This window comes from Pleurodeles waltl, chromosome 4_1 (assembly GCF_031143425.1).
Source record: "Pleurodeles waltl isolate 20211129_DDA chromosome 4_1, aPleWal1.hap1.20221129, whole genome shotgun sequence".
Lineage (NCBI taxonomy): Eukaryota > Metazoa > Chordata > Amphibia > Caudata > Salamandridae > Pleurodeles > Pleurodeles waltl.
Window position 1 is genome coordinate 276218601 of NC_090442.1, and position 12068 is coordinate 276230668.

Below are 12068 nucleotides of genomic sequence, written 5' to 3' on the forward strand. Positions count from 1 at the left end.
CCACATCCTACACATGCTGCGAAAGAGCTTCAAATGGATGGCTCAGACCACCAGACTGGCCATTGCACAAGCACTCATCACCAGCAGACTGGACTACAGCAACACACTACGCAGGAATCTCCAAACTACACCTACATTGATGCCAGACCATCCAGAACACCGCCACAAGACTCCTACTCAATCTTCCACGCTGCGCCCACATCACACTGCTCCTCTTGAAGCTTCACTGGCTCCCCATTCACAAACGCAGCCAACTCACACTTTTCACGCACACATACAAAGCCCTACACAACAGAGGACCAGCATACCTGAACAGCTGCATACACTTTCCTCAACCCACCACACACCTATGCTCTTCCTCACACTCGCTTGCACCCACTGGCCACACCCGCAAAAGCAAAACTGGAGGTTGCTCATTTTCCAACATTACCCTCATGAGATGGAACAACCTTCCTTCATCCATTAGAGCCTCCTCCTCACTTCTTGAGATTCATAAGAAGCTGAAGACCTGGCTCTTACTATAAGCATCATGTTGGGCACACGTGTTCAAACGCCTGGATACTCTCTTGAGTGATTAGTGTGCTATACAAAATCAACATAAGTAGTCACTGGAGACAAAAACGTGGCACCCACAACAGCATTGGATTTGACAAAAGGACACTTGTCTATATTGTTTCCCATACAGCTTTTCTTTTATACAGAGTACAAACGACAAAGATTTTTAGAATATTACTTTCAATGTACGTTTTGACGGTCATCATTTCACTCACTGCCTCACCATGAAACATGTATCAGTAATACAACATATGTTCAAGGAATGTACAATCATCTTTAGTTATAAAAAAGGTTATAGTATTGTTACTTTCATGTAGTTACACCTTTAATGTCTATATAAAATTTATATTTTCAGTATAATTTTTGTGAATTGAATGGTTATTTTTTCACTCCATTTTGTCGTCTTTGTTGTCCCTCCAAATACAATAATTCAAAGTAGAGGCGAGGCATAGCCATGCCAGATATGGGTACATGCAATATGCAGCTGTTTTGTTTATAGGATACCAGGAAACTGTCGTGGCGAGCACTGTTCCAGTAAGGAAAACTAATTCAACTGCAGCCTGTAAAAATAAATAACACACTATTATAACGTGTTTAACCAGTATCTAGTTCATCTAGGTTCAAATAACAGTTCAGATCAGAAAATAATAGGGGAAATGCAGCAATCAGGGTTTTAAATTATGCATTTATCAGGCAACGAGTTTGTTATTTTACCTTAATACATACAAAAATAGTCATGTCCCACCTGTTTCCGTTCTGGCTACAAAACAATAGGCTACTTCAGTGATGCCTTTGCATCTACCCAAGGGTTGCTCCCCCTGTATCTGTCCAAGAACCATTTCAATAAGGTTTTTATTTTGTCACAACCACTGTTGCAGAATACAATCATATATAATTACCACCCTTGTAAAAAAAAAAAAAATAATAATAATTAACTATTTGCTTCTGATCCTCAGCATCTCACTCAGCAAATCTTCTTACAAGCCTCTTGTTTAAGAACTGCATTTTTAACGAACAAACCCATTTCCTCTAATGTAACTATTGATTTGCCTCATAGGTCTCTCATCCCATTTGTCTGAATCACAGATTTAAGCATAAGGGCTCTCCTAAGACTTGTTTGTCCATATCAAGCACCATTATGGTACCTCTCTTCAAAATGACTGACTGGTTTACATTGCACCGATTTGCCTCCAGACTGACCACAGTGTGATTAGATATATGACCAAGGAGAGCATGCCTTGGTCAATTATGACTAACAGTGAACATAACAAGGTCTTCACGGTCTCTCAAAGCTTGTTTAGTAGTAGGTGGATTTTAGACGGATGAGATTTCAACCTCATATGTCTACAGTTATTAGAAATAAGAGATAGGCCTAACACTGACTGATAACTCATGGAAAGGTTTAAAGTGGAAATTTTAAAATGAGAATTAGGAATTCATCCCTACCAACTCTGATTTCTTGCCTAAATGCTAATCCTGACAGAATCCCAAAGTTCCAGGTTTCCACATTTTTTTTTCCATTTTCAAAATTGAGCTGATGTGGGAGCTGGTAACAGAAGGAACGCTGTTTGTCCCAAGCCTTTGGCTAACGGGTTGCATACTGTGGTATTAGTGTGGCAGGTTCCTCAGGACAGAGGGGCCAGAGAGTGAACAATTTCTTGCCCCTGTTCTCCTTCAGTGCATTCCATGGCCCCCTCACCCACCATATGTGCTGCTGGCAAGAGTACGCCAAAATCTCGTTTTAGGCTTGGAAAATGGAGATAGCAAATACATTAATTTTGTGTCCCTATTTGACTGTCCGCTGAGTGGGAACTCTAATTACACTGCCTTTATACACGTACATTTCCAGGTCAGGCAGTTACATAGTATTTACTTCTTGGGAGTGATTCAAGTCATAACCGATTTATTTGTATCAGTCTATACAGTAAATGCAATATTATTGGTATATCTTTGCCATAACCTAAAGATTTAAAAGGAGAGTTAACACAACAGCATGAATTTCATTATATTTACTTACAATCTTTATCAAATTGTTAGCTAGAGACAATTGAGACTACAGCTGCCCACCTTTAAAGTATTTAATAAATAGCATGAATCGTTTAGAAAACACACATATAGACAAAACTACATTAGGCCTTCCATTAATGTACGAGTCCGAAATTCCAGTAAAACATCTGGGGAACATGTAATGGAACATATAACACGGAACCAGAAGGGAATTATTGGCTGCAAACTGCCAGAAAAATATAGTGTAAAAATGGTTATGGGCTGTGGAAAATGTGAGTCCTTCCCAAATAATAAATCTGAATTCTTGTCAGGTGAACACACAGGTTAAATAAAAAAACGTGGTTCAACTCCTGATAGCCACAGCATGGACTAGACAGGCCTAAATTGTGGAATTAAATATTTAGCAGTACTAAAACAATTAAAACGTCACAGCACAATAAAAATACCATGTTCATCTTCTAAAGATCAAGAAACATCTAACATAAAAAGGACACAAATATTATTAAAATTCAATCGGGGGTACCAGAGCTAATATTTTTTAAACATTTTAGGGCCAACCAATGGCAAGAAAAACTAAAGCACCAATCAAAAGTTACTGTTCACGACTAACGGAGACCTAGGCGAGATTTCAGGAGTACTGTAAAGGAGACACTGAACAAGCCATCCCACTCAGTTCTTTTAATGAAGTGGAAATCCTCCAGCAGGAAAAGGTAGAAGGCTGTACCTGAAGATTTCCTCTTGAAATCAGATTGGACAAGGTCAAATTGAATCCATTGGTTTTGGTGGCAAACGCTCCAAGCAGGGAAAATTCAAATTTTGCACCTGTTAAAGTCCTCTTGTCGGCTGGATACTTTTCTCAGGATTTCTACCTTCAGACTTCGGCCTCCTTTTTTGGAGGTTAAAATCCTCTTGTGGGATAAAGCTGTGGGTGGTATCTGGGGAGGTTGTGGCAAAATTGGTTACATTTGCTAGGAGATCCCACTCAATCTCTGGATGTCTTGGAAGTTGAATCTTTTTCCGAAGTCCCACTTACCTCCTCTTGGGCACTTCTAAAGCTCCCAGGACCTTAGGGACAGCACTCAAGAACCCAAGATTCACTCCAGCAGTGTCCAGCAGCAGGACCTAGTGGTAAATGGTCAGGTAGTCACCCCGGGAAAAGAACTTCATGCAGCTTCCTATGTCCCTGTCTGTACCCCCTTCTCAGTCCTGGGTACAAATGGAAGCATCAGGCCTCCACATAGGTCACAGGCATCAGGTCCATTCCTCTTTTGTTCATCCACAGGTCCCAGATGTGCTCTGAGGTGACTGGGGGTAAGGTGTAACATTTGTACAATTCACTAGCCAATGGGTGGGGAGTGACTCACTGACACTTCCTAGCCAACAGGCAAACCTTCTCCCTTTAGCAGCAGAACTTTCTTGCCTTAATGCAAGTTATTTCACAGTGCACCATACTCAGGGGAAATCAAGATGGCAGAACCTTTCTTCCCCTGGATAAGAGCCAGCTAGTGGTGTGTATAGGGAAATGATAAGTCCCCACTGCCTTAAACACAACAAACTGGTTATGGGACAAGCTCCCCAACTCACTGGAATGGAGCCAGGCTGGCTTTAGCTGGCCCTGGGATCAAAGGACCCCACTTCACACTTGACTCTGAATGGACAGGCCTCACCCTAGTCCCTTTCAAGTTAATGAAGTAGTGAACCCCCCACCCCCCAAACAGCCTTTCCTGAGAGGATGTCACATACCTCACACCTATGTCTTCCCTCCATGTAGGAAGGTAGCCTCTTTCTAGCCTTGTTACCCACACTTTTGGCCTGTTTGTGAGTATATGTCAGGGTGTTTTTACTGTCTTACTGGGATCCTGCTAACCAGGGCCCAGTGCTCATAGTGAAAACCCTATGTTGTCAGTGTGTTTGATATGTGTCACTGGGATCCTGCTAGCCAGGACCCCAGTGCTCATATGTTTGTGGCCTATATGTGTTCCCTGTGTGGTGTCTAACTGTATCACTGAGGCTCTGCTAACCAGAACCTCAGTGTTCATGCTCTCTCTGCTTTCTAAAATTGTCACTGCAGGTTAGTGACTAATTTTACCAATTCTCATTGGCACACTGTTTCACCCATATAATTCCATTGTATATGGTACCTAGGTACCCAGGGTATTGGGGTTCCAGAGGATCCCTATGGGCTGCAGCATTTCTTTTGCCACCCATAGGGATCTCAGACAATTCTTACACAGGACTGCCACTGCAGCCTGAGTCAAATAACATCCATGTTATTTCACAGCCATTTTCACTGCACATAAGTAACTTATAAGTCACCTATATGTCTAACCCTCACTTGGTGAAGGTTAGGTGCCAAGTTACTTAGTGTGTGGCACCCTGGCACTAGCCAAGGTGCCCCCACATCGTTCAGGGCAAATTCCCCGAACTTTGTGAGTGGGGGAAACAATTGCACGCGTGCACTGCACATATGTCACTACCTATGTGTAGCGTCACCATGGTAACTCCAAACATGGCCATGTAACATGTCTAAGATCATGGAATTGTCACTCCAATACCATTTTGGTATTGGGGGGACAATTCCATGATCCCCCGGGCCTCTAGCACAGAACCCGGATACTGTCAAACTGCCTTTCCGGGGTTTCCACTGCAGCTGCTGCCAACCCTCAGACAGGATTCTGCCCTCCTGGGGTCTGGGCAGCCCCGGCCCAGGAAGGCAGAACAAAGGATTTCCTCTGAGAGAGGGTGTTACACCCTCTCCCTTTGGAAATAGGTGTGAAGGGCTGGGGAGGAGTATCCTCCCCCAGCCTCTGGAAATGCTTTGATGGGCACAGATGGTGCCCATCTCTGCACAAGCCAGTCTACACCGGTTCAGGGATCCCCCAGCCCTGCTCTGGCGCGAAACTGGACAAAGGAAAGGGGAGTGACCACTCCCAGTGCCTCCCAGGGGAGGTGCCCAGAGCTCCTCCAGTGTGTCACAGACCTCTGCCATCTTGGATTCAGAGGTGTTGGGGGGCACACTGGACTGCTCTGAGTGGCCAGTGCCAGCAGGTGACGTCAGAGACCCCCTCTGATAGGCTCTTATCTCTCTTGGGAGCCAATCCTCCTTTCTTGGTAGCCAAACCTCCTTTTCTGGCTATTTAGGGTCTCTCCTCTGGAGTATTCTTCAGATAATGAATGCAAGAGCTCACCAGAGTTCCTCTGCACTTTCCTCTTTGACTTCTGCCAAGGATCGACCTCTGACTGCTCCAGGACGCCTGCAAAACCACAACAAAGTAGCAAGACGACTACCAGCAACATTGTAGCGCCTCATCCTGTCGGATTTCTCGACTGTTTCCTGGTGGTGCATGCTCTGGGGGCTGTCTGCCTTCACCCTACACTGGAAGCCAAGAAGAAATCTCCCGTGGGTCGACGGAATCTTCCCCCTGCTAACGCAGGCACCAAAAGACTGCATCACCGGGCCTCTGGGTCCCCTCTCATCCTGACGAGCGTGGTCCCTGGACACAGGAGCTAGATCCAAGTGACCCCCACAGTCCAGTGATCCTTCAGTCTAAGTTTGGTGTAGGTAAGTCCTTGCCTCCCCACGCTAGACTGCAAACCTGTGTAATGCGTGATTTGCAGCTGCTCCGGCTTCTGTGCACTTCTCCAAGGATTCCTTTGTGCACAGCCTAGCCTGGGTCCCCAGCACTCCGTCCTGCAGTGCTCAACCCTCAGAGTTGGACTCCGACGTCGTGGGACCCTCCTTTGTGACTCTGAGTCGACCGCTGTCCTCAGATCTTCCAAGTGCCTGCTCCGGTACTTCTGCGGGTGCTGCCTGCTTCTGAGGGGGCTCTCTGAGTTGCTGAGCGCCCCCTCTGTCTCCTCCTCCAAGAGGCGACATCCTGGTCCTTCCTGGTCCCCAGCAGCACCCAAAAACCTCTACCGCGACCCTTGCAGCTAGCAAGGCTTGTTTGTGGTATTTGTGTGTGGAAACACTTCTGCAACATCCAGCATGCCGTGGGACATCATCCATCCAAAGGAGAAGTTCCTAGCCCTATTCGTTGTTGCAGAATCTTTGGCTTCTTCCGCCCGGAGACAGCCTCTTTGCACCTTCATCTGGGGTTCCCTGGGCTCCTGCCCCCCCCCCCCCCCCCCCGGACACTATCGCGACTCATGGACTTGGTCCCCTTGCCTTGCAGGTCCTCAGGTCCAGGAATCAGTCTTCAGTGCTTTGCTGGTGTTTGTGGTTCTTGCAGAATCCCCCTATCACGACTATTGTGTCCTTTTGGGGTGGTAGGGGAACTTTACTCCTACTTTTCAGGGTCTTGGGGTGGGGTATCTTGGACACCCTGACTGTTTTCTTACAGTCCCAGTGACCCTCTACAAACTCCCATAGGTCTGGGGTCCATTTGTGATTCGCATTGCACTTTTGGAGTATATGGTTTGTGTTGCCCCTAGACCTATGTTCACCTATTGAATCCTATTTTAATTCTACACTGTTTGCATTACTTTTCTTACTATTACTTACCTGTTTTGGGTTTGTGTACATATAACTTGTGTATATTACTTACCTTCTAACTGAGGGTACTCAATGAGATACTTGTGGCATATTGTCATAAAAATAAAGTACCTTTATTTTTATTAACTCTGAGTATTGTGTTTTCTTATGACATTGTGCTATATGATATAAGTGGTACGGTAGGAGCTTTGCATGTCTCCTATTTCAACCTAAGCTGCATTGCCATAGCTACCTTCTATCTGCCTAAGCTACTAGAAACACCTCTATTCTACTAATAAGGGATAACTGGACCTGGCACAGGGTGTAAGTACCACAAGGTACCCACTATAAGCCAGGCCAGCCTCCTACACTCCAAAAGGCCCAAGCCATTGTTTCTGCTCTGAGTAGAATTTTCAAACCTTAACAAGGGGAAAAATGGACATGTAGGGCAGCTGCAGAAGATCTATGCTAATTAGCCACTTGTTCTAACTCTCTAAATGTTTCCTGGATCTTTATCAAAAATCAAAATTTACCATTCAACTGTATTTTTAATAAATAATAATAACAGTGGTTGAATGGGCTCTATAGCTTATTTAAACCAAATACGAAAAATAACTTTGGTTTGGTTTACTTTAGTTTTCCTCTTCAAAACAGCTAAAGCCCTATATGGTGAAAATATCTTTTGGTGGCTAATGACTATGGGAACATGCCAACCTACATTTTACATATGATCTACATTTAAATACTAGGCACCCTGATTTGTGGGTTACGGAGCCTACATAGCGGTGACCTATTAAATATTTAAAAGCAGAGTTCCTTCTGTCAAAAAGGGTTATTTTGACAGCTTCACCTGCAGGTTTGAAATCTGCAGCAGCAGGCTACACATTTAGTTCTAGTCAGCAAGTGGATGGCACTATATGTGCTGCAGTCCAGAAGTGACTAACTTCCATGCAAGGGGTGTACTTCCTGCATCATAAACTATGGCCTTACAAGGAACGTTAAATAAGCAAGTTAGAAATCAGCCAATCTCGTCATGTTTTAGGGGTCAGAGCACATATACTGGGCACTGGTCAGCAGTCCCCAGTGGAAAGAGTTCAAAAACCAACAGCATCAGTCCACAAACAAATGGGAGAGACCATGTTAAAAGGCATTTTTTAACATACAATCACTGTTTAAAAAAAAACAACAACATAAAAACAAAAACAATTGCTGCTACTTACTCTCTAAAATGTATTTTCATTCAGAGACACTGACATCCTTCATTGTTAAAAAAGAATCAGCCACATGTAATTATGGCACAACTTAGGTTTGCTGTATGTGTCTGGACATAGTTGTATGAACATTTTCTTGCTTAATTTAGTAACTATAGCCATTTTAATTGATGCTTCATGATTTACCTTCTTGCATCAGCTATGACAGTACACAGTCACTGGTGAGCAGAGTGTCTTGAATGAAATATGGACTGCCATAAAGCAGGTTGCACCACCAACAAGCTTCAGTGTGAAGCACCCTGTTAGACCAAATTCCACTGGCACTATTCATCACCACTTTTGCAACACGTTTGCTATGGGTTCCAAGGGCTGTGAAAAAGTAAGCCAGACTTTCGCAGTAATACTCGTGTCAAAGTCTGACTGCATGACCACGCTTGGAAAGAGGGTCAGTAAGTGATGTACTTTTAGCATTGTATGTAAGACTGAGGCAATTCATTTTATCGGTGTGTATATTCGGGGGGGCTGGGCCCCAAAGCGTTAATGCAAAAGCTGACGATTATTGAAGTGAAAAAAAGGTTGCAAGGCAAAGTCTGCTGTTTAAATATCCTTGCTCCACATAACAAAAAACTCACCAAGGGTTAAACTGCCAATGGAATGTATTACAGATTTCAGGCAGGGCTCTAAAAATCTACTTAACCACCAGCTATGGCAAGTCATTTTTTTATCCGGTCGAGCTATTTTTAGGACTTACTCAGGACTTATTTGCCCCTTCTATCAGCTGACAAAGAACAAGTGTTCTGTTCAGTCAGACGCTTTAAATATTGTTCTTGTATGTCATATTTGCTCTGTGTTCACAGGCAGAGGTCAGAAGTCAGTCTGTCTAACAATTAATTTTCCTTCTGACTGCAGAGTTCCAGGATTTTGTAAGGTGAACTCTCTGACCTGCTGTTTAGAGTGTGAACTAAAAGGCTATAGGTATCCGGTTTTTCCTAACACACAACATTTAAATGACTAAGTCAACTGCATAAAAACATTTCAAAATGTTTTTCAGTAGTTGGGAAAGCCCATTTTTTGTACTTGCGATGAAAAAATATTTCAATAGAATGAAAACAAATCAGAATACTTTACGTGTTGATGTGCAAAGGATATGTTTTCTGAAACCCAATTTTCACAGATTGTTAATACACTATATAGTTTTATCAGTAAAGCTGCAAGTTAATGGAAAGGTTTTTGGACATTTCTTGGAAATGTACTGTGTCTAGATTTCATTATGCCACCACATCATGGTTTAGTAATACATTTATTAAAAAGGAGTGTTTAAACAAACTGGGAAACACTCCTGCCCTGCTAGTAATGCTATTAGTAAACTAAAAGCAAGTCATGGGGTTATGGGGCATGTGTCCCCTGTATGTGGGCTACATTCTTGTGACGCAAGCAAACTTTAGTCTTCTTACTCAAACAAATGAGATTTGTTTGCACTGCAGAAATGCTGAGCTCACATATTTGAAGGTGCAAATAATGTGAGAATGAAGAAAAAGGCAGCTCTGTGTATTTGTCTAGAATCACAAAATTTTAGACCCGTTTACGGGTCAAGTACATTACAGTTAGGTCGAGTAGATTATTCAAGTTACTTGACCTGCAGATCTACTAATATTTTTATGATTTTTCAAGGCCTGTCAGGAATGCCGTTTACTTTCAAGCTGCATTTGCTTTTTCTTTTATTTACGATTAACGGTTTGATTTGCTTTTTCTCCTTGTGAAACAAAGTTTTGGGGAAGCTACGGAAACGAAGCAGTGGTGCTTTTAAATTTGACAAAGGTTCTTAATAGGGATGTGCGAAATTAATGTAATTTCTTTTTGTGTAATTATATGAAATTTCCGGAAAACTATGCTTAGTTACATGAAATGCAAAATTGGCATTTAGAGCTACATGTTAACATGAAATCTGCACCTGGAACAATTTTGAACAAAAGAGAACATTAGCCCTATATAAAAATAGCACCAAAACCAAAAATGAGGCAAACAATGATTGCCCATGTTCTGGTTGTTTGTGTCATTCCCGCACTATAATTTTGCAGCAAATGCAACAATAACTACACAATATAGCATAATGGTGTAATATGAGGAAAGCACCAACTGAAGATCATGAAATGATGCAAATTACATCAGTGTAATAGAAATTTTTAACGGGCCTAATTTGTATATCTAATGCTCATTGGTAATGAATGGTACATAATGGATAATATCTAGCTGCAGGTCATGGTGCACATATCATTTAAAAGATTTTGAATCCTCAAATGTTCACAAATACAACAGGTCTTATTTGTCTTGAACCCTCTCGGTGCAGGTGTCGGCCAATGGCCAACACCCACACTATCTCCACAGTATGCGTGTTGACCACTGGCTGACACTGGGGAGGCACCTGAAGGTCACACTGGTGCTCAGTCCTTTATTTGTTTGATCAGGCTGCTTGAGAAAAGCTTCTTGAGCAGAATGATTGTTTTTTTTTTTTCTTTCAATGACAATTGGTGCACGGGGTGCACTGACGTCATTGCAGTAAAAGTGAAAGTAAAACGAGCCAATAGGCTTATTTTAATTTCACTGAATCAGTGCTTGAGTGGGCGATCTCAAACCCCCCACCCCTGCCTGAACAGAGATTCAAACAGGAGAAGTACTGTTGGGAAGGGGAGAATCTCCCCTTTCCAAAGCTACCTCTGCTCGGAGGATCCCTGCTACAGGATCGGAGCAAGAGAGCGATCCCCAAGCAGGGATCCACCCACTGGCCAGCAGGGATGGAGGAGCGGCACCTTAGGCAAGGGATTGTGCCCCTGTGGCCCGACGTATTTATTTCAGCCTTTCACCCTTAAAACCTCACAAGTATTTCTGCTCCCCTGTCCCAATGGCAAGCAAGGGGACATCTGACTCTTTAGGGTGTTGTTTTTACAAATGGACCAAGACAGTTTCACTATCTTCCAGTATCATCCCACTGCCAATGGTGAACAGCTGCACTTTTTGGGCTTGGGTAGGCTGCCACCTGGAAAAACCTACCAGACCCAGAAAGTTCGGAAAACAAGACATCTGGGAGGTGTCCAAGCTAGTGTGCTTCGCATTCATCCCACACCCTTTTCTTACCCACAATGCCCTGCAAAGGTTGACTAAAAACACATTTTCCTCACACTTCTGTGAGGAAAGCTTCTGGAACCTGCAGGGAGCCACAAATTTCCTACCACACACCCCCCCCCCCAAGTCTCCCAATAAAAAAAGATACCTCACTTGTGTGAGTGGGCCACAAGACCTTGACCAAAAGGCCCTAAAGTGCTAAGTGGAGGGCTCATCAATAGGAGTAGCTGTGGGATTCAGGGCCATGCTCAGCAGCCACCCATGGAAACCTACCAACCACAGATATTTTTGAAAAGTAGACAACCAGAGGATTCCAGGGTGGTGTGCCTTGTGTGAATCCCTTGAGTTTCTTACCCACAATGCCATGCCAACCTCAAACTTCACGTAAAATATGCATTTTTGTTTTTTAAATTTCTACATTTTCGTAATGGAAACTTCCAGAATCCATAAAAATCTACACTACAACCTATCACTGCCCCAATTGTGCCAATTAAAATTCTGCTCCACCTGTATGGTTGTGCCAAGTGCCAGTGACAGGAATGGACCAAACCGAGGTCTATGGAGCCCCCCGTCCCATTAACATTGACCTTGGTTTGATCAGTTCCCTTCACGGGCACTAGGCCCAGACACATAAGTGGGGCAGAGATTTTTTAATCCACAGCTATCCAGTTTGCAAAAAACTGGTCTGTTATGAGTGGAAC

General features: G+C 43.4%; 1 protein-coding gene across 2 annotated transcripts in view; it reads right to left on the bottom strand.

Annotated features, from left to right (window-relative positions):
- Window positions 1-640: 640 nt before the first annotated feature.
- TSPO (translocator protein) overlaps window positions 641-12068 on the bottom strand; it is a 39910-nt gene continuing 28482 nt past the window's right edge. For both annotated transcript variants that reach the window (XM_069228299.1, XM_069228300.1), the window contains exon 4: window positions 641-1115. In XM_069228299.1, the coding sequence (XP_069084400.1) occupies window positions 942-1115 (174 nt within the window). In that variant the 3' untranslated portion in view covers window positions 641-941. The remainder of the gene's footprint in view (window positions 1116-12068) is intronic.